Here is a 27,880-nt window from a genome sequence, read left to right on the forward strand (position 1 = left end):
AGCAATAATATGTGAAAACAAAAATGATGTCTCTGGGTTTAGTTGAGAAATAGGTCTGGCGCTCTTATCAGGCAGCTGCTTTGATAACTGGGAGCAGGTCGCTGGATGAGCTGAGTTTAAATCACTGTGCCTAGCAGAGGGAAAAAAAACAAAAAAAAAAACACTGTTCCAAAACTAGATATTTGAGATATCTTTTTGCTGTGGTTGTGTGAAAACTGTACCTCCAAAATACGCCTTCAAAATGTCAACAGACAAATAAAATGGCGCTCTTTCTGGCTGGATGACCCTGTATTTTCTATTCTCTCCAATACGTTTATAAAGCTTAAGTTTAAGAGTCAGAACTTTTTGAGCATGAAACACGACAAACATTTTGGGGCTCGCAATCATCTATATTTGAGCGACTAAATAAGATATTAGTGGCGGTGCTTCATAGCCTCACCGCCTTGGCACTTGGACTGAGCTAAACTAGCTAAGGTGCTAATTCATGTATCACTGCGTAACATCTGTCTGCCCTACCTTTCAACCCCACATCAGATGACTGTTTTCAATTATACAAATTAGGCTGACTTAAAGGGGGGGGGGGCCTTGATCATACACACATCCAAACAAGCAGAGAGATCACACAAGCTAAGCATCCCGAGTGGGAAATGGTCTGGGATATTGTAAAATAGATCTGTGCTGAGGGAAATGAGCCAAACAGTCGAGATTGCCGCTATGCTCCTTTAAGGTTCTTTCCCGCTTGTGTTAATGTCTTTCCAGCGGTGCCCTCAGTTTTTTCCCTCTGCCAAAGCCATCAAGCCTGTTTGATCAGCAGCAGCTTGGAGGAATGAAGCCACGTTAGCCCCGGCAACCCCCCCCCTCCCCTCCTTCACCTCCTATAGGAGCTGAGAGGCCATTCTCCTGTCCCCCTGCCTTGTGGCGGGTTATTACAGAATATAGCAAGGCACTGCTGGGCGTACATGTATGCACGGGTGAGCTTCACACTTCCACGCGCTCACAAGCATTACAACATCTATCCGAGGGAAGCTTAAGCCCTAAAATGCAGCAGATGTTTGTGTTTCATCTACAGGGATGGCTTCTCCCCTCGTTTTTTTTTTTCTTTTTCCATCCTCTTGTTCCCTCGCGCCGCTGAAAAGGCTTAGGCCAACAGGAATCAATGGCTCAAAAGACACCTCATGTTTCGGCTTCTCAGTGGCAAATTACAGTGCCCTCTGCTAAGCGGCGGTGTTTGAAGGAGGAGAATCACTCTGTTTTCTCACTCCTTTGAAAGGGGACTTTCAGGGGAGTGAGAAGCCGATGTTGGTTTTAGCAGGCCATTATCGTCATGCGATGCTCCGACCTCTGTCAAACGCTGCATTGTGCGAAATGGCTGATATGCCCACCTATGCCATTTCACCAGGGGCACTGACACCCACACCCACACACACACACACACACACACACACGATGTGAGCGTGTTGGTCCTGAAACTCCGCACACTTTCAACAAAGAGAAATCACAAATTGCTGAGCTCAGTCCTCCAGCGCAGTTTAGCCATGCTACTCCTGAATACATGAGAGTAAAAAAAAAACAGGTAAATAGAGGAGACAGTGTGGGTTTCTGCATGCGCTACTGATCTATTACGGCTGCCAGTTTACTCAAACCCTCATCTAAACACGGGGAACGCACTTCAGTCTCCCTGAGGTGAATGCAAGGGAGGGGAGGGGCTATTGTTCAAAAACACACACTTTTTTAATGCTCTTTCTGCCCCACACTCCTACACAATATCCCCAGGTGGCAGGGACATGGTCTCATTACACACAGTATCTCCTCTACACCCCCCCACACACACACATTACTGTCCCGCTCATCCCCCACTATCACCTGTCATGTGACATTCACCAGGCGTATAGGGTACATACATATGTCCATACGATACCAACTCAGCATGTTATCTGCACGGCAAGCTAGCCCTTAAAGTGGCTTCCAACTCAGCGGAGGGAGGCTTCAGCGGACCTTCAGTGTTGACACGTTTTCCACACACACAGTCAGTGTTGGGGATGATCGTTTGAGTGGACTCAGTGGAAATTAGTAATTTATGCACTGAAATGAATTATTTAATTGGGATTTAAAAGTCTTTAACCTTTAACAAGATTGACAATCTTTCACAAGGTTAAAAACATTGTGTCAGACTTTTTCTCACCTGCAAGAATCAAACTCGGGGGCAAATGCCAATTTAAACGGACACAATGATCATTTGAGAAAGATGAATTTGTCATGAGCTAAAGCCTGACATTCCCACACCTGCATAAACACAAGTCTAGGACAAATAGCAAATTCAGCGGAGCCTGCGAGATTTCAAGGTTATTCTTCAGACTAAATTCTGGTGCACAAATAAATATTGCTGGTCTTCAGTCACTTTAACAATAGTAACTGGAGTGACCGGTTGTTGCCGGATGGAGGATGTTAGCGTCAAGCTGCAGCTGTGTCGTGGCATTGAGGTGCCTACAAACACTGTATTTACATACAACAAGCTGTGTTTCACTGCACTCTCCGGTTGAACGTTTCAAGTCTGCTGCACCTCTGACTACACCCAACAGTGATGTCACAGTGCACCGACACACCCTGCAGCAAAGTGAGAACTTCAACCACACGAGGTCAGCAAAAACACGGGTTTCAGTTGCTCTTTGAGGCCACTAAATGCGAAAATGATCTCACCTGCCGGGCTCTGCACAATCTTTTGAATATTTTAAATGTTGTTCGTCATGAAATTGGTCAATTTGAAAGATATTCAATATCAGCGCAAAATATCAGCAGTCAGCAGCTTCAATCTGAAATACTCGGCATCGGCCTCTGCCTTTAAAAGTCCATTGAACCCTACGGCAGCAGAAGGTATAAATGGGCAGGGGGGGGGGGGGGAGGAGGGAGATGAGCCCAATTGGATTTCAGCAGGATGTAGGAGTGGAAGCACGGACTGAGGGATGGAAGGAATCCTGTGCTATAAAGGAGAGGATAAATTAAAAAGTGGAAATGTGGGCTGAATGGATGGATTGGATGAAGGGCAGATAGATGACGGTTTAAATGGATGATTGGTGGCATGGGCACTGAGAGCAAGAGTGTGTGTGTGTGTGTGCTCTCCAGAGGTGCAGATTAGATCACTGTTATGACTGCACAAGCCCTCAGGACACAGCAGATAAACATCAACAGATAACCTACACATTTATTCCCACCTCTGCACCATCCTCACTTCCTGCCTCTATTTCCTCTCCACTCTCCTCTGGTGCAGACTTCCTCTACTTCCATCCGTTCACCAACTCTTGCCTTGTTTTCTGCTCCATCCCTCTTTCTTTTTCCTGCCCTCTCTAACTACATCCAAGAGTCCCGGGGCGGTGCACTAGATCACGCTTCTCAATAAACCCGTCAAGCGCTCCTCTGTACCCCCCACCCCATCTCCCCTTAGCCTTCCGAAACACAATAACAGCAACTCTGAACGCTCCTCCCAACAATACTCCCATCGATCACTTCACTATCTGGAACACACACATCTATCACTACCGGGGAGTTTACCACAGGCTTGGCGCCCACTGACGGCCCTATTTCTCTGCTCTATATAGCTTTGCAAAGGTTTTCATGTCGCGGACCCAGAACAGAACGTCCCGAAGCCGCAAATTCATCCACTGGTTTCAGCTGTAAACCATCTCCCGCCACTTAAACAGGTGAGCACCTGGACGTTTACACCAGCTCCTCATCACGTAGCATTTCTATTTATCTCCACATAAAACATTCAGACTGGTTGCATATTATTTGAGATTATATCTTCTCATTTGATGTAACTGAAACAACTGACTACCTGTGCTAGCAAGCAATGCAAGAGCTACCGGGGATGTCTGATTTTGGTGTGTATGTTAACATTATTTGAGCAAAGCGCTAATCTCCCCAAACTGTGATTTGCTTTAAAACTGCAGGGATCTGTTTGGTGAGAGGAGGGAAAAAGGAAAGGTAACTTTTGGGGTCGAGCGAGAGGAGAGAGAAAAATACCTGTAACAGAGAGATTGTTCAGAGTTGGACTCCACAGGGAAGAAAGAGGCAGGTCGGGCAAAGACGAGCAGCAGCTCTCTGACATCCTGTTTGTGCCCCCCCCCGCCCTCCCTTTGCATTACAATTCATTCTCTGTACGAGTCAAGGTTAGACCTGACAGCTCTGCAGCTGTGTATGGATACGTGTGTTTTTGTGTATGTGTGCTCACGTGTGTGCTTTGCAGCGCCCATATAAAACAGATGGGGAAGATGGAAATGAAGAGAGAGTCAGACTGCGAAGAAGAGACCAGACAGAGAGATTTATGGGGAGGGAGTGCAGTCTGAGCTCTGTAGATGAGGCTGGGCGGCACCCTGAGGTTTGGGTGGAAGGCTCAGATTAATCCCTCATGCATGGCTGAAGGTTTGATTCCCAGTTAGATTCCATTATAAGGTCAGGCCAGAAGGTTTTTGGAGGCTAATGGAACGTTATAATAGTCATTTTTATGTCTTTCACTTAAATATTTCATCACTAAGAAAAAGAAGTAATTGACATTTCTTTTGGCAAACAAAGTCTTCTTGACTGGCTGAGCAGCTCCCTCCACACAGACTGAGGCCTTGTTTTCTTAGTGATATAGCTCATTAAGAATTTGATTTACAAAAAGAGGCCAGTACAGGTGATGTTTATTGGCTGATTCTACTTTATGTCTGTCCATTAAGTTTATACTCAACTTTTAACGGGTAAACAAGCATGAAATGGAACATTAATGGACGGTTTGACCCCATCCAACTCTTCTTCCACTCCCATACACCATCACAGAGAAAACCAAGAGCCTGCCAGCATTTGAAGACACGTTAAAGAAGTAAATAAACATGCCATTCAGCCAGTCATGAAATCGATTACATGTGCTGCTCTAAATGTTCAGTGTCTGGTGTGTCTTTCCTGGGAAACTTCCTGTTGTGCGCAGGAAGTAATATGACTCACAATTATGACTTGTTTTGAATAAATAGAAGCAGAACTGAATCGTTAGCATGTGCATGAGCAGAGATAGAAAATGAGCGAACTTAATCAACTATAAATCCAAGAAAAAATACTTCACAGCATGGGTCATGCTGTTTGTTTGACATGTGAAAGAAACAACAGGAGATAACCAATTAGCGCCAAAGAGTGCAACGAAAAATACATGGAGGATTGCCTCTTTAAAAAGCAAAAAGCAGCTGCTGAAGTGTCTGGAATGAAAACCAGGGTGTGATTTGTGCAGCAGGAGCTGCTCTGCACGCTGATAGCAGGTGGCACTGACCTTTCTGTGACCTTTGACTACCATGTGATCGGAGCCTTGAAGTTTCTATGCTGTCTAATGTCACCGGGCCAGCTCTCACGTGGTCCAGCATGAGTTACCCTCATGCAAGCTAACCAGCCCAACAACTGTACGCAAAAGCCACAGTGTGTGCAATCTGCATAAGAGAGAAGCTTGAAGGCCAGAGGTGATCAGTAGGGTTGAACACCAGGATGCGGGATGCCAGTGTTTCTGGGGATTTCTTGCCAAAAATGTATCGCCTTTTCCCCAGCATGCATTAACATCAGCATGCAGCGTTCACAGGTAAACACTTAAGCCTTCATGCTAAAATGGCAGCCTACGGCCAGGTGGCAAAATAACACTGAAATAAGAGAATAAAAATCATTAATAGTTTGATTATTAAATGTCCATCTTTGAGTTTAAAACCAAACTTTATCTATGCAGAGAAATCCCGTCAGTAATATAAGAGTCATATATATATTTCTGGGCAGTAGTCATTTAAAAATCACAGTAAAAACCCTGCACCCTGGCGACTAGTGAATAACACCGCCAACTAACGCAGGTAAGTCTATCCCTCTCTGTAACTCTGATGGCTCTTTTAGCAGAACAAGAGCCTCAGTCCACGAATGTTGCTTCTAATCCAAATTCCTCTCCTTCTCCACAATAATGAGCTCCTCTCAGACTCAAGAGTTGACAGAGGTAAAGCATTTAGCACGCTTGAATGGAGAAAGAGGGAGAGAGTGGGAGCGCGGAGAGAAAGAGAGGAAGATACAGGCCAAAGAGGGATAAAGCGAGGGATGGGGGAAGAAGGGGTAGAAAAAAAATCTACTGAGACATGCATGAGGTAAGCTCTCCCTCTGGCAAGGCAGAGTAATGCCTCCGCACAGTACAAATGGCAATGGCTGACTGTTGAGAATGAGAGCAAAGGAAGGAGAGAAGAAGACAGAGAGAGGAAGGGGTGGTGCAGAGGAGAGATATACATAAACCAAGAGGGGAAGGGACCATCATTGTGTTCTCTTAGTCTCTCAGGATTCAGTTATTTTTCTGCCCGTCACTATAGCCCAGGGACATGATGTGAACAACGTGGGGACTGTGTGTGTGTCTGTGTGTGTGTGTGTGTGTCACGTGGTGTGTATTCTGCGTATTTATGTGGGTGGTAATGTGTGTATGCAGCACTGAAAGCATGTGCATGCTTCATTCGTTTCAAGGCCAAGTGATGAAATACTCTCAGAAAACAGAAGACTCTCTCTCTCACACACACACACACACAATACAGTCTCACTCACACATGCAATCGCGCACAAAATACTCTCTTTGCACAGCTCAATTCATAAGGTAAAGTGTGTGTGTGTAACTACGTGTGCTGTGTGAATGTACTTGACTTGAATAAGCAAACCAAAGAGCTGGAGACTAATGTAATAACGTGCTGCAGAGACATGAATCAGGGGAGATCGACGGAGAAGCTGAAGCTCACCTAACCATTCTTGAGGAGTCGAATCAATTAATCAAGTATCAAAGTATCAAAGAGAAGAGGCAAGAGAGAGACGCTTTGCAGGCCTTGAACGCAACGTGGCTGACAGAAAGAAAAGAGTAATGACACAATCACGAGCAGATCATCAGCTGGAGGAGGCCTCACTACCACGACTACCCTCTGCAGGTGTGGTGCACATCTGTACCTCACTGATGCCGGTTTTTAATTCTGACTTCATTGAAAAGCTTAAACATGTTCCTCTGGCTGCACTGAATGGTAAAATTCGAAGACTTTGTTATTTTGTTAGCATCCACCAGCTACAGCTCCCGAGAGGCCGAAGCTCGTGGGGCATCTTATTTTGAAAACGCCAGTTAGAGAGTCATTCCAGATGCTAGCAGAACAGAGGCTAGTTGGAAGAGAAGTGAGGGCTCGGGCTCCCTTTAGGCAGCACAGGAAGTTAGCTAGCTCGCAAGGTAAATGACTCATTATTGCACCGGCAGCCTAGTTAGCTGGCTGACTCAAAACACAGCACATTTAAGACCAGTTACACAAATGTAGTAGTCTACGAAACTATAGCGTTGTCTTGGCGACTGTGCCCTATAAAGTGAAGTCTGTTATGACACCTCCTCACTCAATTATGACATATAAAGCTGCTTGTTGACCCCATCATGTATCCATACACACACACACACACACACACCTGCTCATACACAACCACACCCCTGCCATGCACACACACACATCCACGCAGAGACCTCAACACACACGGTCGTGATACATCACCACCTACACACAGTGGTGTCAGCCACAGACAACTGCTCCTGAGCCCCAGCAGAGCAAAGACATTCATCATTATGACAACACACACACACACACACACACACACTGAGAGAAAGCGACATAAAACAACGTTGCAGCTGGTGATGCGTGAAGACGACTCCATCACGTCGTATATCACACATACTGTACGTGTTTCCCGCCTAAATAACAATATTATGAACAAAAACAGTCATAACAGAAATGACGGAGGGCTCCTTCGACTGTTGTTGATGCATTTCTGCTCATTCCTCTGTGTGTGTGTGTGTGTGTGTGTGTGTGTGAGAATGAAAAGGCCTCTCTGTTGCTTGGGAGAAAAATAAAACCACCACAGATTCCCTTTTCTTTTTCTCTCTCTCCCCCCCCTCTCATTTTCTCTTAATCTCCACATCAGATAAAACACAATTCAAATGCGCCCAGCTGTCTGTCCGGGGACTCGTACGCTGTCAAACCATCACTCTTCCTCCCTCTTTCACACCTTTCCCCCTGCAAATCTCTCCCAGTCTGCCCATGTCAATTTTCACCCTCCATCTCCCTTCCCTTCTTCTTCTCCACTTCTTGGATTAGTCTGATGTATCAGTGTGATCATCTGTGCTGCCCATATAGAGAGAGAGAGAGTGCCGTCTACCTTCTATATAATGCTGAAGATGCAGTTTTTGTTTGATTACTTGTTTAATCTGCAATTGATCAATACTTAATTGAAGCTCTTAACCTGAATTGATCTGTATCAGACCCACCAGGATCTTGCAGAATTTTTGGTGGTTATTGGAGCCAGAAATGGACAGATTTTCTTTTGTGGCTTTTATGAGATACATTTTTTTTTTCCTGTTACGTTGCAGGAAATGTATATGATTTTTAAAAACAGAAATACTAAGGAGAAATGTGGTGGTCCTCAGCCTGGGATGTAAGTCTACCTTGGAGCAGACTTACATCAGGGGAAATAAAGTCCTGCAGACGTGTGTTCGAGGTTGAGGGTTGATTTTATTTGGCCAGGGTCCATTATAAAAAACACTATTTTATAGATACATAGAAAAATCTGCAAATAGTCCTCCAATTTGACCATTTGTTTTGCTGAAATACTGCAGGGAATGTCTGATTTTGCAATTCTGCTTTTAGCAATGTGTCCAATTCTACTCTATTTATTTTATTGAAGTCTTTTTGTGGGTTTTGATCAAATGCTGTTTCAGAAGCTTTGATGAGTGTCACATGCAAGAGAGGATTTTCAAAATTATTTTGGACATGACTTTCAATTTTAATTAAAGTGAAATAAAACAAGTATCAGAGGGAGTATCAGCCTACCACAGTTAATAGAAGGCAGACAAGCCTCCTGTCGCCCCTCCCTCTAACGCTCAGCGGCCTGTCCATCCCACCCCCTCGTTTAAACACTTATATACACTTATATACATTTCTCACGAGAACTCTATGTTGCCTGTCACAGGACCCTTTCAGCTGTTGGATTCATGATTTGTGTCCTTTCAGGCTTGGAAGGGGGTCAGGAAGGGGAAGTGAAGGGATGAGTGGGTGGCGGTCAGATATATATTTTCCCTCTGAGAGGAGCAGTGGGCTGTCTTTGTAGGCGGCGGATTGTGTACACACTTGGCAAGAATGTGCCATTTTCAAGCATTATTGTGAGTCTGTCTGGTGTCTTGCTCCGCACACAGTGTACTTGTTAAAGTTAGCAACCTCGTGCGCTTGTTTTCGGCCATTGCTGTGTGCACTTTCAAGAAATCATTGCTGAACACTGTCCCTCCTGCAGCCTCGAAGTGTGATAGACCCTGAAGAACCTTGTAGTACCAGATGGGGATTCAACACAGAGTCGAAGGAGGTGAGGGGGTCACATATTTCCCAGAGAGCGACCCGAGTCTAGGCTTCAGAGTTGGAGTTAAGAGTGGAAAGTAAAGGGCAGAGGTCCTGCTCCATTTTTCCTGGTTCTCTCACTTTACCCCCTTTTCATGTTCCCAGCCCTGACAGGACTGGAGAGAGAGAGATTAGACTGTTAGTTCCACTTAGTTCTCATATGATCTCAGCTAATATTTGTCAAGTCTGATGTTGTCAGGGGCTGTCAGCGTCAATGTGGGGGGGGTCGCTACAGGAAGCGGCAACGAGAGAGAGAGAATTTCAAAAAAACGTATCATGTGGAAGGAACTCGGGGGCCGGCATAAATGCAGATTTTTACATTGCTACTGGAAAATAGTGCCTGTTAAACACAATGACACAAGCGGCTAAATCAAAAGATCACCAAGAGCGCCTCTCGCAAGCTAAATAGCCAGACTCAAGAGGCGTGTTCGCGTAAATACAAAGTGTCATCTCCATAAGCGCTATCTGGTTCAACCTGTCCGCCTCCTCTCCGGCTGGCTAAGAGGGCACAGATAGACCTGTCTAATGCCGGCGACACACATTATTCATAAATCCTCCACTCCGGGCGGATATACCCGCAACTGGTGATGCAAGACACATCAGAGGGTGAAAGAGAAGGGCGGCCGGAGGTGTGATGGTTTCCTCGTCCACGGGGGCCCACGCCGTCAGAGCTGATGACACTGATTAATGACAAAGCCGTCTCGTCACTGCAGCATCTGGGTAACAGACCACACGGAGAGTCGACACAGGGAGACTCCGCGGGGTGAAGTGCACGCCCCGGCCTTATATCACTGTGGTGGAAACACTGGAACACCTGTTGGTGCTTCTGATCTCCTGTAGCACACCTCTGTAATACTGCTATGGTGATCTAGAGCGGCCTGTTTTTGTTTGTCTACCGAAGTGATTTTGGGTTCGTTTTTTATCATTTTTAGCGGCCGCGATGGAAAAAGAGAAACATTCTGGTGTTCACCAACAAAAAGGCAACAACCAGACTCCATTAGAGAAACAGAGAAACAGATTTGTGTTGAAGAAATGTTGAGTTTTGAGTCTCTCCTGTCCGATTAATCATCCCGTGACCCCCCCCTCATGGACATAAAGCATGTCTGTGGTTCTTAATAGTGAGTTTATAGTGATGCTGTGGGACTGTACGGCATATGTGATACCCCTAACAATCTTATAGTGACTTACTGTATACCTGTGGTACTATATGGAATTCTACTAAGATTATAATATTTCTACAGTATTATTATAGTGAATGTGTTCTCATAGTGACTCAATAGATGTTTCTATGCTTAAACTACAACAGCAGCTTCCAGTTGATCATATTTTATAGTAAGTTAGCTCCACAGCATCAATGTAGAAACATGCTCATCTCCAGCTGCTGCAGGATTTTATACGTTTTGTGACATTTGTACAGTATCCTAAAATGTCCTGCATAATGAGTCCTCCCACACACACACACACACACACACATTCACACTTCATTATGTTTGTTCTATTCTTTTCCACCATGAGTCACCAGAAGTTAAGTGCAGCATCCGAACACACAGTGTGGATTGGACACAGCCAGAAGGAGGAGATGAGAGGAAGAAGTGCAGCACAGTCTACATGTACACATGATCCATCAACAGCTCGGCGCTGTGAGCTGAGGGGACATAAGTGGGACATGCACTGTGGAAGGAAAAAAACAAAACGCATGACCAGGATGTCGACATGAAAACCTCCCTTTGTGTCTCTGCTCCAGAAATTCCGGAGTTTAACTGAATTACAGCAAATCCAATTGCAACACACGGGATAGCGGTCATGCATGCATTCCTGTATGTTCTCAGAAAGCCTCTGTGTGTCTTCTCCTCTCCCCTTCTCACTGTTAAACCAGCCTCATGTGACTGACATCGCTCCTGTCTTCCATCCTGCGCTTTTTTTTTTAGTGAGCCAGGAGGGAGAACAGAGAGATCGACTCTGTGGTCTTTATGTGTCTCAGCATGGTGCGCTCCCACAGCCCGGCTGCACAGTCCCGAACCCACCGTTCCCAGCCCAGCAAGACCCAGAGACATCATAATGGGCGGCTGCCGCAAACCAAAGCAACTTCCCCTCCTCTGTTCCACGGAGCGAGCCGGGAAGCCGATGCTCTGGACGCTCCCAGAGTCGAGCTGACGGCTTCCAACAATCTGCCGACACGCAGCCGATAACAGAGCTTCATAAAGACAAGGTTTATTCACGGCGGCGGGATTAATGCCCATAATGGCGCTCATTCATCACCATCCTGTCTATAGCTGATAACAGCGACCCCCGTTCAATATATCGACGGATATTAATAAGAAGAAGCCAGAACTAACACAGTGACACAGACACACAGCCGCGCCGGCGGTGGCGTTAACTGTGACCCGGATTCCAGTCACATATCCGGCAGCGGAGCAACGTTTCCACATCGGACAGCTGCTTTTCAGGACAGTGAAAAAAAAAAAAAAATCACACAGAAACACAGAAATCACACGCGAAGAAGCGAAAGAGGCGGACAATAACTCACATTCTGTCTCCGGGGACAAGCAGGCGGCTCTCCACCATCATATCGGGCAGAAAATCCAGATTGTAGGATGAAGTCATGTTGCCTGCCTGCCCTGTGTATGTGTGTGCGCGTACAGTATCGTGTGTGTGTGTGTGTGTGTGTGTGTGTGTGTGAGTGTGTGCGCTCTGCCTGATAAATAAAGGAGCGTCGCTCTCGCCCAAACTGCGCCTGGCCGCGGAGACGGAGAGGGACAGGTGCAAGAGCCGAGGCCTCCCCAAAGGCAGTGTAGCCAGCCGCACACACTCTGTCCGCATCCAGCAGTTGTCACATTCTCCTCTTCCACTCCCCCATTCGCTTTTTTCTCCTGGTTTTCTTCCGCCGGTCCTGTCTGAAAATCCGCTCTGCAACAGCGCAACTGACGGACTGTTGGAGAACCAGGTGCCGACTCGGGGAGGCGTGGCGCACAACGCTGCAGCTGATCTTTAACTATTCGGTCTCCTCAGCCCTGGGTGTCTCTCACCACAGCCTGTCTTTATGTTCTTAGAACAGAAGGAGGCTGAAATCATTTATATTCAGATGCTCAGGACCAACATCCGTATTAAAGACGCATCCTTTAAGGTAGTTTAACCATTAAATATCCTCTTTTCCCCCCGTCAGACATCCATCTTCACCACATTCACCTGGTAGTTTTATCATTTATAAATATCATTTTGAAGCTGCGGATAATTTATACAGTGTACAAACAGATTTTTGGCATCTTCACTAGATGCTGGTTCTCCGTTAGTTCGTGTTCAGACAGACATCAGCTGGCTTAACATGACTTAATGTGAAATCACCTGACAAAGTGCTGCCCAGTCAAAGAGAGGGCAGCGTGCACTCCTGGTGGAGTACTTACTGATTCTTTTCTTTTGTCAGTTGTCAAATAGTCACATGTCACATAGTTTTATAAACCACTGAGCTGTTTTGACGTCAGGGTCATGCGGGGTCAGGTCTGATAACCCTTCAAACTCAAACTGCATTTCATTATCTCGCCTGTAACTCCCCCACACCGACGCAGCCCCTTGCGGTGTCGTAATGCAGGGCTGCTTCTCGGCCCAGTAGAAATGCGTAAGCGTGATTCAGAGCACATGAAGTCTGCACAGCCAGTTAGGTGATTTACAAACAAATGAGTTGGCCAGATTCGGAGAGGTGCAATTCCGCATGGGGACAGCCTGGTAATAATGAACCAGCCCATAATTTGCTGCAAATTTGCTGACTCTATTTTACGCTGCGTTAATTGTGTGGATCCAGTATGCCTCCCTGTGGAACCGGAGTGGGCTTGAACGCACCCCTGTGCAGCACGTCTACCAGGTTGCCCCACTTCCTCCCTCCTCCATAGGAGAAAAGAGGGGAGGCACTCCAGTAAAATAATGAGCCTCTCTTAGACTGAGAGAGGCGGCTCTCTGGGGGAAGAATATGAGTATCTGGGTCAATGGGAAAAAAAAGTGCTCAGTATGCACACATACAGCAGTGTAAGTGCATGGTGTGGGTGGGACTTGGCCCGCGGCCCTGTTCGCAGGTCAGCTTGCATGTTTACTTGCAAGGACCGGGGTCAGAGTATGGATGGGAAAGGCTGATCCTACATCAGCGCCTCAGGGCTCTCAGTGTCCCAGGAGTGGGGACGGCGCTGCATGTTTCACCGCACTTGACCCCCTCACAGAACCGGAGCTGCACGGGACCTTTATTTAACCAACTGCTGCATCATAATCGGCTGCGTTCCCATCGCAGGCTTTCATTGTTCAGGCCTGAGTTGACGCTCATGGCTGTTGTTGCTGTTGTTCATAACCCAAATCCAGCACGTTTATGAACTGACAGCAGCATCACACGCAGCAACAATAAAAGGAGACATCACGATCATTTGTGCGCCTACTATTCCCCTGCTTGTTTCCAACAGATTTCGGATACCCCACCTTGTTTTATCTGAACCGAATTCTGTCTCCAAATAGCACATCAGATATTTCACTCTCTTTTCAAGCACTGCGTCCTGCATGTTAAAATTCTGTCCACATAAAATCACATTTCACATTTACTCCTGTGGAATCTGGAAATGCAAATGGTTTCGTTTTGGTGGCGTTGTTCAACAGTGTGTTAGGGTTGCGATTCACATGGCTCGCTACCACTGTAATTTGGGTCAACTGACCTTTTAAGCCACATCAGGACTGGGGTGTCAGTAGGCGACTGCTGATTGATTGTCCATGCACTTTAAGCATTCAAACACAAACCTGACTGTGTTAGGATTCAACCATTACACCTCATTCTACATCGAAAACCAAGCGGAGAATGGCGGCGCTCGTTATTATTACTACCTGAGAGACTTTAATGACAATAATCATTGAATAACACGGGTGATGATCGGAGCTATAACGAGAAACGGCATGTTGTATGTTCCTCTGCGTCTGCCAAAGGCTTACGAACACCTGTCTCTCCATGTGTAGGCGCGTCAGCTGCTGCAGTGGAGATGCATTGGGTTCAAAGCGAGCAAACTAGAACGCATGTTCTCACGTGCGTCTGGTAAACAATCATGCAATCAAATTCTAAACAAACAAAATGCATCCATCCATTAATAAAACATGAACATGCTCAATTTTCAATGAAGTCATGTGAAACCAGAAGCTCATAGTGGCATTGTTTTAGTATGCAATTTGTGTTGCAGCTGTTTAATATTGCATTTACAATGATGCATGTGTGCAGCTACGTTTACACTACTGTCGTGGTTTTGCTCTGCATTTTCAAAAACAGCCTTTCTCCTGTTCTCCAGGAGAAAAAGCTCTTAAAAGCAGGTGATTTAAAAGGCAAAAGGAAACGCTTCCATGCATCCGGCATTCGCTTTTCTGAACTGTATATCTAATTTGGCTAGAAATACTATTTATAAAAGAAACGGTGGTGAAAACGAAGATTTTGACGTTCCTCTCCCTGAAGGCACACTGTACACTTATTGTACACAACAGCACGACCCTGAACAACTGGCTATAGGTAAAGTTATCAGTGAGGTAAGTACACCATGACCTCATGCCCTCCCTGTGACAATGGAAGCATTGCATACACTCATAATGAATGCTCATGTATTATCCCTGGACCTTGGGATGCTCATGTGACCAGAACATGAACATTTGTTGGTCTCTGAAAAAGAATCACGCTGAAAGAGCGAGCCTGTTGTGCTGTCAGAGGATTCAGGCTGAGTTAGCTGCTGCAGGAACTTTCAAAACCTGCAGGCAAAGACAAAGCTGAGCCATGAGGACAAGATGCGGCCATGTTTGATTATTGTTTGGTAAAACGTGTATTAAACAAAATGTCAGAAAACTTCTGATGATCTTTGCTTCATCTCTGTTGCGTTCTCCATAATATTCCAATAACAACGAGCTTAAATTTAGCAGTTTCTTTCGAAAAAGAAATTCAAAAAAGGACCTGCCATCACGCCATTTTCAAAGGTTCAGTTAAACCATAAAAACGTGCAAAGCAGCGACAACAATTAAGCATGAAAGTCCGGCTTTGGTTAAACTCTCCGTGTAACAAAATACAAAAATAAAAACCTCAGTTTCTGAGTGGAAGTCTGGCAGGTGGTGGGAACATAATGACACATCTGCTCAGTCACCTTCAAGTCCTGCTTCACTGACAACCTTTCCTGAAGAGATTTCATGAAATTCTTGCGTGCCTTTTTCATGCCATCACAAGCCCCCACAATTACGCCATTGCGAAGGTCCCGATGCGTACCTCTCAAAAACCGACAATTAAGGAAGGTGCCACATTTTAAAGACAAGAAGAAACTAAAATAAAAAGGAGACTATACATCCAACATAAGTGACATCCAACCTTTTCATGGTCGTGTCCTTAAGACATCTTAACAAAGGCTTCCTTGAGGCTGTTTCACTCAGGGTCAGTGGTCGGATTTCATACATCGTGTTGTATTTTCTCCCTGTTGTTGCTGTTGTTCTGCTCTATTCCCACCCTCACCCATCACCTCTCCCATCTCTCCATCTCTTCACCCAAGGGCCCCATGTTCTCCCAGATCCTGCTCATGGCAAGGTCTGCCTCTGCCCTCGCTTGCTCTCCTACTTTTGTCTTTCTCGCCTCTTCCCTCTGTCTAGTTATTTCTGTCTTCTCTCCGCCTTCATCTCTCTCACCTCGGGCTGGGGGGGCTCAGCTGCCCGAACAATACAAATCGATCACTTAGAAAGGAGGCGAGGGGAGGGCAGAGGAGGAGGAGGAGGAGGAGGAGAAGGAGGAGATAGGGTGGGGTGGGGAAAAGAAAGAGACAAAGAGAAAGGACCAGAAATAGGTGGTCTTACAGAGCAAATTAAAGAAGCAGAATCTTAAAGCAGCCACTATGTTATCTATCAGACACTGTAAACCATCACCCAGGCCTCTCTATGCCTCCTGCTCGCATCTCACCCAGAGGAGAGGATTGTGGGTAGCTGATGGCGCCGGCTTTTCACACGTGAATATTTAATGAAGGGCTCATGAATAATTCAGAAAAGCAAGCAGCTGCGTTTGAGCCTAAGTGGACATGTGAGGAGCCCGAAACCAGACAGACCCTGACTGCTACCGTTCATCCTCAGCGCTCAGAAAACTCCGGGAAAACACATTTTGATCTATGTATATTCTACACTACACGTGTGTGTGTGTTTGCAGATGAATCACTTCCTAAATGAAAGGATGATAGAGGCGTCCCAATCTAGTCTAGTCTCTCCCCTACTTTCTTATTCTGTCAAGCGCAGAACCCCAGACTGAAAACCAAACAAAAATAGAGATGGAGTGGATGGATACTCCCCCACATTTCTTTCTCACTCTCGCTGCCACTCACTGTTCAATCTTCAAATCTCATTCCCATATTTTCTCCAGCCCTCCTCTCTCCTCCATTTTCATGCTTTCATCTGTCTCCGCACCCTCTCCTCCACCGCTCACTCCATCTCTCCCTCTCTCTGTCGGTTTGTTATTGGTCCTTGCTGGACTCTGGTCAGGACACTGTGTTCCAGTTAACATGGATCCCAGCTCTACCTGTGGGGGCTGCAGCCTCTAAATGTTCACTGACCTGTTTTGCACACGATCTGACACAAACTCCGACACAATGTGGTTTGACGGATGTAGCTCAGTGCTTTTTCATTTTGTATGAAATGTCTATTTTCATCACGTCAGGAATATCATTCTGATGAAATATAATGTTTACTATCAACCACCAGCACCTCCAACCGAAAAAGATCAGCAGCTTTCACTCTCACGCCACATATCGTTGTGTTGAGGACTAGTTGAGCCACTCAGAGATATCTATATATGAAAGAAGAGAGGAGAGTGTCAGTGACTAACACTATGTCCTAATACTGTCAGGAATATTGATGGTGGTAAAACAAAAATAAGATAGTTTTGTGGATGTTCTTGTCTCTACTTTTGGTTTCCTTCTTGTTATTTCCATTTGGGATGAACGATCGTGCATCCGGCAGTTCTGCACTGTAAGCACGAGCGTTCAGACGATAATGAGGCGAGATCTGGAGCTGTGAGGCGCCACTTTTGTACGTATTTTAGAAGTGGATCAATCCACGATGGACGTCTGAGCTCACTGCTTCCTGCATCGTGTGTGTGATGTCCGTGATCTGAGTTATGACTCTGAGAAGGGGTGCAATGTTTGACTGGTTGAAAGGGTTAAAAAAAAACCTAATGCACACACACACACACACACACACATGTAGACATGCACACACCTACACACACACACACACACACACACACACACACACAATCTGCGTTACAGGACATTCTGATCAAGTCCAACAGTGTCGAGCAAATACCTCCTGACCTGTTCACTGACCCTCACACACTAATGTCTGCACCGGTGGTCTCGACATGACTTAAAATGTGGGTCTCTCTCCGTCTCTCTCTCCCTCACACACACACACACACACACACACACACACACACACACACACTTGGTGTCCTCTGCCCCTGAAGAGGCCTCCCGGCTATACTGTGCTGCTGTCTGCTAGTTTTAATGGTCTCTGCCAGACTGGACTGGACAACGCTCAGCCGCACTGAAGTAGAAACATATCGCCGCTGTCTAGGGAAGACCTCGCATCTCCCAAACCTCAACGAGACGACTTTGCCGTTGTTTTGGTTCGAGCACCGTGTTCTTTTGGGTTCATCTTGTGGGACTTTTAAGGATCTAATCAAGCTGAGTTCTGTCTGATTTTTACAGCCCTGTAGCGGACTGAGGGGGCTGCTGATGTGCAGACAGCCTAAACATGTAAAACCGCCTTAAATAAGGAGCGTTTGGCATGTTTTCTATTGACAAAATATATAAAAACTGGACGGTGGATCCTCTCCATCGTGGAAAATCCATCTCCAAAATGTCAACCTTTCATGAACTCAGAAAAACCGCCTCACTTTAAGCTTCAAGAGATCGTATCCAGCATGTGCATTCGGCTCTCCTGCCACTCTCCACGCTGTTAGCAAGTCAACTAGGGGTGCTAATGAGCTAGCCTAGCCCAGAGCCATGCCCCCTGACCCCCTCCCCTCCGCCCCACTTTGGTTGATTTTTAAATGTGTGTAAGAGGTGGGGACAGGCTGGAAAAGGTTTAATTAGCCGCAGTAATAGAAAAACAAAAATCCTTAATGGAGCATATAATCCTCTGGTTTATCTGAGAACTGAACCACCATATTTGGAGATCCAGGGTTTAGCTGGACAGGAAGTAAAGAATACAGTTGTACAGTGCAGTCCAGACCTACACGGGTATACGACATTAATGCAGTTCTACCGGCTCGCACAGTAAACCCCCCCAAAGCCGCTCTAAGTTGTGTACTGTGCACTGATTTCTGCTCTCAATGCAAATGGAGGATGGAGGGATATTCTCCGGCCACTCAAAACACCGTACGCTCCACCTGCGGTGCATCGGAGCGCGCTCCAACTGTAATTGGCCATCTCATCTGTGACAGAGAGAGGCCCTCCATTCATCACCCCCCTTCTCCATTCGTCTCTCTCGGCACCTCCGTCGCCAACTCCGACCAATCTCTCCCTCACTTTCCAATCCCCCCTCCCCCCCTGCCTTCGCCCCCCCCGCCCACCCCCATCCTTCCCCCGCCCTCCTCCACCTCTGTCCTCCTTCTCCTCCCTCCCTCTCTGCTCCTTTTCCTCATTAAAGTGGGACCCAGGCAGTAGCGGTCACTGCCTCTCATTTATTTTCATTTGAAACTGGTGCAGCTCCACTGATCCTCTGGGGCTGCAGGAGAGAGAGCAGGATGGTGTCATTCTGATAACAACTCACACTCACACACACACACACACACACACACACACTCACACACACACACACACACACACACACACACACACACACACACACACAGATGTACTGTATGTGCACTCACACACACACTCAGAAAAAAGGTGTAATACAACACATTGCTCGCACATGCTGTACACACACACAATGGAAATCAACCATTTGCAAGCACACACACACACACACAAACACACACACACACACACACACACAAACACAAAGGGAGGTGTATATGCATCCGCCTGCAAATAGATGCACTTTCACACCCATTTCAATTCATTTCACGCACATATTCACACATTTCATGTACCTGCAAGCTCTGTTCCCTCCCCCCTCTTTCACATATGCACCCTCTCTCCCCTCGACCCCCCCCCCCCCGGCCTCCTCCCCTTGATTGTGTGATTGTGCGAAGGTGATGATAGCAGGGTGTGAATCGTGGGACGATAAACCTGCGCCCATTGTCACCTGGATGATTGCGAGTATCGATCTGGGCATGTGCTGCATGTGTGCCAGTATTTGCCGGCGCACGCACCCCCCCCACCTCCCACCCCCCCACTTCCTGTACATGTGTGTCCATGCATTGTGTTGGAGTCGTGTCGAGAACGGCCCCGCCTGACACACTTTGATTGAAAAGGTGCTCGGCAGATTAAATCACTGTAGCGGAGACGAGGTGCGCTCCCTTCACTGAGGCCGGCGGCGGCTGGTTTAGCAGATTCAAGAAAAGGTGGGGGGAGGATTGAGGGGGGGGGCGGGTTTCAACGCCCATTTCCCTGACCCATCTGGGGAAATGGTGGGGAGAGGCAGTGACTCTCAACCAACGGTCATATCCGTAATAGAGGCCTAATATCCTCCACACCATTAGATAGGCACACTGTGTCGGGTGAGTGGGAGGGGACGCTTGGTTTAACTTCCAGCAAACCCAGAGGCTGGGGAGGAGGAGGAGGAGGAGGAGGGCAGGGGAGGGGTGGAGACTAATATCAATTCACAGAAGCAAACTCTCTCGTGGGAAAATGTGCTGATTATCTGAGCTGTCACCAAACATTCCTCGGACACACTTCCTACTTCTACACACACACACACACACACACACACACACACACGTTTTCTCTGTACTTCAGCACATTGGATTCAAAGTGGAAGTGAGTTTACTTCATGAAAGTGCGAGAGGCAGATTAAAAGAGAGAGTAGCAGAGGCCGAGACATCCCGTCTTTTAGTTCCTAGTTTGAGTCTAGATCCAAAAACACTGGACGCTGCGTGTGTTTGACCCCCCCTGGTTTACGCCACGTCTTTCAAACTCTGCACCTCCCGGTTTGTAAAGCAAGCTTTCACCAAGCCAAAGCCAAGACGCTGGAACGAAGTCACTTTCAGACGTTTAGAAAGCTCCCTTCAGAGCAACAAGCAACATTACACGACTGTTTTCATAGTCTGAGTTGAACTTCAACTGACTAGCAAACTGATTTTTTTTTTTTATACACCGTCCTTCAATCTTCAGGGACAGAAATGTATGAAAACAAACTGAGATAAACTTTAAAAAGTCATCACATTTAATATTTGGTGTTAAATTCTGAGCGACATCAGCAGAGACGTTCTCAGGTGATGCTTGTCCTGGTCTCTAGTCTGGTCTCCAGCAGGTGAGTCACACGATCCTGGACTGCATTGTCTGGTTATTTAGGATCTTGGATGCTGCATTGCCCTAAAACTGGTGGACTCTGTATAAAAAGTGCTATGAATCCTACACTGCTCACCCACTTAGGATGTGATCGCCCTCAAGCTGAAGCTGAAAGTCAGCAGAGTACAGGCGCAAAACAACGCAAATGTCCTTATTCTTTCTGACTGCACAATGCATTATTTACTTCTGCTGAGTTGAATACTTTTGCACTACAAAGCCATTCTTCTACCTCAGCCCAGCCACAGTCACTCTGCCGTCCTGCACATGGGCTAAACCTCTGGAAAATGTCCCCGGCGTTTCTCGCTCGGAGCGACCGCTTGATGCAGAAACTGTTCAAAGTCATATTTTTCATTGGGAAATTGCAAATGAAGTGCATGCCTCAAAAGCAGTTTCATTTGTCACCCAATGAAGCATTCATAGATTCAGTCAGTAAATTATGGTGCAATAAATTACTACCTGCAAACATCAATGAAATATGTTCACTCATTGCAAAACAAGTCAACCTCAGCATGACTGTTTTTCATGATCAGCTGCGCGGCAGACGCTTGTCTCAATCTTTTATGCAACATGAGGGGGGGGTTCAGACAAATTGTGGCTGGTGGGGTGTCAGTAATGGGCCCTTAAAAATGAAAATTTGCAGTTTTCAAAAGATTGTAATCCAGTAGGGATGGAGAGGAAAAGTTGGATATATCCATTGTTTGACTGTGTAAATTTCAGAGCTGGGATGCCTCCCCACTGCTGTCCCTGCTCTTCATCACCCCCCTCCCTTTTCTGCCACTGCTCCTCCTTCTTTTTCTCCCTTTTCTCAACAATTTCACACACACAGAAGAAGAGCAGGCATTCCTCCATCACCCTCTGCTCATCCGTCATCCCCTTGTTTGTGTATAAAACATGCGAGAAACGGGACACACCTGAATAAACGCAAATAAATCACTAAAAAAAACACACAAATTCAGGCTGTTAGTTGAAAATGTCAAATCCTCCTTCGCTCGAGTGGAAGCCTCTGGTCTTAATATGGAAACCCTCGCATCTCCCGCTCTTTCTTCTTAATCAATCAATTCCATAAAAACCACACAGACACCTCACAGATTTGTTTTTTAAAGATCTTTGCCACCTTTGGAGGTGAATGCCGACAGAATCGGCGTCGTTAAATCTGACCATTTTCATGCCTAAAGATTCAAGATTCACGAGTTTCTAGTGTTTTCAAGCTAAAACGTCAAAGTCACAAGTATTTTTCTTCAACGTCACATAGTTGTGGCTAAAATAAGTAATAATTAAAGTTAAAAATGAATGAATGTAACACTAAAAACTCGATGGCAACAAAAGCAAACAACCCTAGAACTGTCATCAGATTGTTATTTTGAACAGCAATAAATAAAACACTAAAATGTCCCAAAAGTATTATATTGGTAAGTCTTGTAAATGAATCAGTATCTCCAAATCTATCAATTGGGCAGATAATAGTGTGCTTTTCAGTGTGCAGGACCCCATCACTTGTGGTAAGATTGAAAAATTGTTGTCTTCAGGGACTTTAAAACCTTCGGATATCAGAATTTTATTAATAGAAGCTTCCGAATCGACACTGACAACTCGAGATATTACAACTCTTGACGACAAGGAAAAGAAGAAGAAGAAAAATGATACATATTCATGCACATGTGGGTGGAATAATACAAAAATTAGCTGAGGGGCAAACACAACGACAGTATGATAAATAAAGATATGTATATATATGTATAAATAAAAAAGACTGCTTGTCGTGGACACAATGATGCTAACACAGCGGGTTTGAATAGACGGGAAGGCAGAGAGACAGAGAGAGAGACAGAGGGGTGAGACAGAGAGAGAGACAGAGAGGGTGAGAACAAAAGTACAAGCATTGATGCTACGCTCGACTGAGCAAACAGTTGCAGGAAAGCAGTGAGAAATCTCTCACCATGCAACAACAACGCTGAGACAGAGCGCCAGGTAGGAGGTGTCACAGTGAAACCTGTTCCCGGATGTGAAATATCCCCTCCGATGAAGGAGTCAGCCAGGACCTGTACTTTGTTCAGCCCCTCCCCCTTCCACATTCACACCGCTCACAAAACCTTTTTGACAAAACCAACCACGCAACAGCGCCACACCTTAGCTGGAAGTGTAACAATCCCCGAGAGGGATGCAGGGACGCAGCATCTGGGTCAGAGAAATGGGTGAGCACGTGTGTGTGTGTGTGTGTGTGTGTGTGTGTGTACCTCAGCAGCAGCTCATCAGTCCTCATGGATCCTGCAGGAGGGGGGCAGCACACGGCATCGACACACACTCTCCCCACAAAGCCCAGCTCAGACGAGTGCTCCAACATTACAAACAAACAAATGCACCTTATCAGGCCACAAGCTGCCTCTCTCTGCTTCTCTGTCTCTCGCCTTGTTCCTCTCAGCCTCTGCCGTTGTTCCCTTTTCTCTGACGCAGAAACAAGCCCCCCCCCCCCCAAACACACACACACACACACACACACACACACACACACACACACACACACACACTCTCTCTCTCTCTCTGGTAGAGCAGCAGAGCAGTGGAGACCCCGCTGGCTTGCCTAGCTGAAGTAATCCCCTGTGACAGCTCAGCTCATGTTGTTATGTTGTGGGCCTATTTGAGTCTAATACTACAGCTCTGGAACAGCCTAGCCCCAGTCCAGCTCTGGACTGCCTGCATGGCTGCTGGGCCTTGCCCAGTCCGGCACAGCGCCACGCCAACAATGCCCACTATTCACATTTACTGCACATCATTTCTGAGTTTTTGGCACAGCGTTCAACCGAGCCCAAGCTTCAGATGTACAGCCGGAGACACAGTGGAAAACAAACCGACCTTAACTCGGCTTTGCCGTCTGTTCATGAAGTTTTTATGAGGTAAATAAATCGTGTACATCATAGTGAAGTTGTATTGAACCGATGGAAAGAGTCCAAGTTCAACATCAAGTCGAGCATGCGCTGAATTTTCGCAGTTTATTGAGAGAGTATAAATAACCTCAAAAGAAGAAGTTATTCGTTTATTAAGATATGCAGTATCTCCAGTCCCTGGCATTATTCCCAGACCCCTGACCGCTTCTGGGTCCCGTATCTCATTCAAAGTCTCGCAAAAAAATGTGCTTAGAATCTGGTGAGATCACATTAAACCAACTAGACGACAATAATAAATATGGAAAATAATGTAAAAATAAGATAACATTTTGAGTTTCCCACTTTTTTTAGTGTCCAGCCAAATAAATATATATCTTATTTATGCTCATGCATTTTGATGAACACCAACAGGTGATCGTGCGATTGACTGTTTATTTACAGCTGCATCCCAGCTGTCCAGCCCCGATGCTATAACATTACCAAGCCTTCCTCTGGTCAGATGTCCCGCTCTGTCTGGACCTGAGCCTCCTGCAGGTACAGACGGCGTGTTTCGGCCGGGGCCAGTCTCGTCTCCAGAGAGACGGCCCGGTCCAGCAGATCATGGCCAGGAAGAGGCAGCCCAGACAGGCATGTCTCAGTGAGTAGCCCTCCCGAAGGAGGCACTGCCAGATCCTGCTCCATATACCTGGCACATCACAGCATCTCCTCCCCATAGGAGGCTGGGGCTGAAGACGCAGGCAGGGAGCTGCTGATTAAAAATTCATCTCTCTGTTTATTATGATTTATGCATGTTTCACTGAGCCAGGATCGAAAGAGAGAGGAGAGGAGAACAGCTTCATTAGTGCATATTGTGTGTGGGTACTAAGCCTATGCCTGTTTGTGTACTCTGTGTGTGTGTGCGTGGCTAGCTGGCAGGTGGGGGATAGTTAAAATTATGGATTGTACGTGAGGTTCATTAGAATGTTTGGCATACAGGGCAAAATCGTCTGTCTTCACAAAACACCTGCATTTCACTGAAAAACAACAACAATTGAAATCCTAAATTATCCGGCGTGCACGGGCCGCCATTAAAATGCAGCAGACACTTTTCTAACTTCTAACTTAATTACCCATTTCCGCCTCTGTTGTTTACCATTCAAATCGGATCGGCCTCTCATTGCACTTTGTCTCAGCCAGAACTGATGGCAGGCGTGCAATGGTGACAAATATTGACACATGGTCGAGCGAATCAACAACAACAACAACAAAAAAAAAGGGGTGAATAAGAGCACAAAACGTGCCACAGAACTCACCAGCACTCTCACGTAATGATCTCACGCATTTCAAACAGATGCTGCGGCCGCCGATCATATGTTGCTTACTGTTTATTACAGCTGAATGTAAAGAGCATAATGATATAGATCATAAAAAGAGCACAGAGTGGTGAACGCAGCCATGCTTTCAAATTAACACACAATTAAGTCCTGCAAATGTTCGAGTTTCTGAGGGCTGAAAATGATGACTGATGATTTGATATTTACACTGACAATAGCTCAAATCTCTGCAGACATTCAGTTATTAAAGCTGCACTAGGCAGTATTTTTGCATTAAAAAACACCACCTTAAAGGTCCCATATCGTGCTCCTGGTCCTTTCTGCAGCCCCTCAGTTCAGCCTCTGTCTGAAACAAGCCGTTTTAGACAAACTGACCCTCCAAAAACTTGAAGAGTCGTCCTGAGCAGAGACTCAGACAGGCTGAGCGGGTGGACGAGCGTTTCTGAATACGGGCTGTGTGCATTTCTGGGCACTGAGTGCTTTGATGCTTTCACAGTATTTATACAGCACCTAGACCTGCCTTATAATCAAACAAGACATGGAAGTCTCACTTTCTACAATATGGGGCCGAAATAGTCCCATCCAGGATGCACAGGTTGAACTGAACCCTATTTTTTTCTTACGTTATCAACTGTGCTGCATTGCGTCGACAGGAAGTGAAAAAATAAAAACCCCATGGTGTCGGGCAAAGAGGCAGCAGGGGTTGATGCCAGGCCATGTCAGGCTACGCCACTGTCCTCTTTCCCAATGTCAGTGTGTGAGTGATTACACGACATGACGGTGCAGAAAAGCATAAATTTGATCACCGCCACTCCTCGAATTGGCTCATACCATCTAATGCACCTTGATGACTTCTTCTGTCTGTGCAGCACGTCCGGAGTGTCGTATCGTGACGTGATGCTAAGTGACACAGCCTGTGTGTTTTGCCCTTTAGTCTTCCCGCTTCTCTCCGTAATCTCTGGACTCTCAGATGGGGTAGTAAACATGAGCAAGTTGCGTGCAGCTTCCTGACATCATCATCCGTGATTTCTGAACGCTGACAAAAAACGGTGTTGACAAGTGAAGCCACCAACACGGACAGTTGTTCCTGGACTCCAAGGATTCAGTTTCTCCCGTCGTTTTACACCACGGGACACTACAAATCTAAACATCTTACTGGAGTTCAGGTAAAGGACTTCTCTGTTAAATCTGAACATGTATCTACCGCCTAAAAGGCATGCAGGTCATGAAATAGTTATTTACTGAATAAAACAGCAAATCCAGTTAAATATATAAAAACTGCAACAACTTGTCTGCCAAAATACTCAAAACCAAGCTTGGCTTGTTTCAGTGAGATCCCATCCAGTTGCCTTTAGAATGAGTACTGATTACTTAAATTCATTTCTTGTAACAAGGACCTCTGTGAAGGCCTGTATCTGTATCTACTCTCCGTGTTGAAGGGCTGCTGTTGGAAAACAGAGAGCATATGGCAGCGTCTTGGCGAGACAGAAGCTAGGGGTTGCAGGGAGGGGCAGCTGGTACCATCCAGAAGCTCCCTATTTGCGATATGCCAAATTTAAATCCTTGTTTTTACTTTGTATACGTTTGGAGCCCCCTCGCCTCCCCCGCCGAGCCGTGACATCATGCCTCCTGAGGACGACCATCTTGTTTTTGTCATTCACGGGAAACACACAAACTCTGGCACTGACATCGCAGTAACTGGAGGCCACGGCTCAAACCGAGCAGCCTCTGTCTCTTTTAAATTGTGTTTACAATTTAATGACCTATTTGTGTTTGTTGTTTCCGGCGAGCGCCTGCTTCCCTCTCTCTCTCTCTCTCTCCTCTCCCCGTCTCTCTCTCTGTATCTCTCGCTCCCTAACACGCTCTGACAGCAAAAGGTCAATGCCCATTGGCTACATGGGGGGCACTGAGTGATGTAAGGGGGGTTGTCATGGTAACGTGCAGGGCTCGGCGAGGACGCAGGATGCTTTTTGTGCCAAACGCCGAGGCCGGGGCCCGAGCGGGATCAAAAGACTCGAGAGCTCGACTCGCCGGGCGGAAGCGCCGGACTGAACTCCGCTTTAATTGACTGGCAGTTTACTGGCCTGGCAAATGGGAGGGGTGGGACTCGGGCAACCACGCCAGTGAAGTAGATCTGCATGTAAGAGACAGACAGAGAGGCCTAAAGACAGTCAGTTGTGAGCAGCTCTGTTATGTCTGTGAGCCTGCATTCTGCTGAGCTTGGCTTCACATTAATAAAAGAGGGATTACCAAAGTCTGCAGGCTCCTCTTTGGCCCCTCTCCAGCCGAGAGCCGAGCGAGGGTTCGCTCCCTCCACCCAACCGCCTCCCTCCTGCCATCCTTCGCTCCCTTTTCTTACTCTCCTCAGCATGCGGCTCACGTTCATCCCATTCAGAAAAAAATAAAACACTCTCATCTGCCTTTCCTCCTGTCTGTCTCTGTTCCATTTCTCTCCACTCTCCCTCTAAGTACAGGAGGGGGGGGGGGGGAATGCACCAAAACACAGATAAATTATTTAGATTTTTTTCCCCAAAGAGGGAAGAAAAAAAAAATGCTTGACTCTGCAGTTTGAAAGAAAAGGGGAAAGGAGGGAAAGGGGGAGGGGGGGTGAGAAATAAAAATTGCATTAGATACAAGATTCTGCAATCAGCCCGCGATATGAAGAATTAATCTTATCTTTCACCGGCACACACGGCCGAGTAGGAGAGCGCCTCCAAAGACTTCAAGATGACAACGGGACGAATTCGCCTTTCCATTACGCTGCCATT

The 27,880-nt window shown here is 46.3% G+C and overlaps 1 protein-coding gene across 6 annotated transcripts in view; it reads right to left on the reverse strand.

Annotated features, from left to right (window-relative positions):
• Window positions 1–27,880, reverse strand: part of celf2 (cugbp, Elav-like family member 2) — a 163,452-nt gene that overhangs the window by 91,540 nt on the left and 44,032 nt on the right. For 4 of the 6 annotated variants that reach the window (XM_070928813.1, XM_070928812.1, XM_070928811.1 and 1 more), the window contains exon 1: window positions 11,962–12,038. The exons of the other annotated variants lie outside the window; for them this stretch is intronic. In XM_070928813.1, coding sequence (XP_070784914.1) covers window positions 11,962–12,038 — 77 coding nt within the window. Of the gene's footprint in view, window positions 1–11,961; window positions 12,039–27,880 lie in introns of those variants that run through there. 6 annotated transcript variants of the gene reach the window in all.

Source organism: Enoplosus armatus, chromosome 22, assembly GCF_043641665.1.
Source record: "Enoplosus armatus isolate fEnoArm2 chromosome 22, fEnoArm2.hap1, whole genome shotgun sequence".
NCBI lineage: Eukaryota > Metazoa > Chordata > Actinopteri > Centrarchiformes > Enoplosidae > Enoplosus > Enoplosus armatus.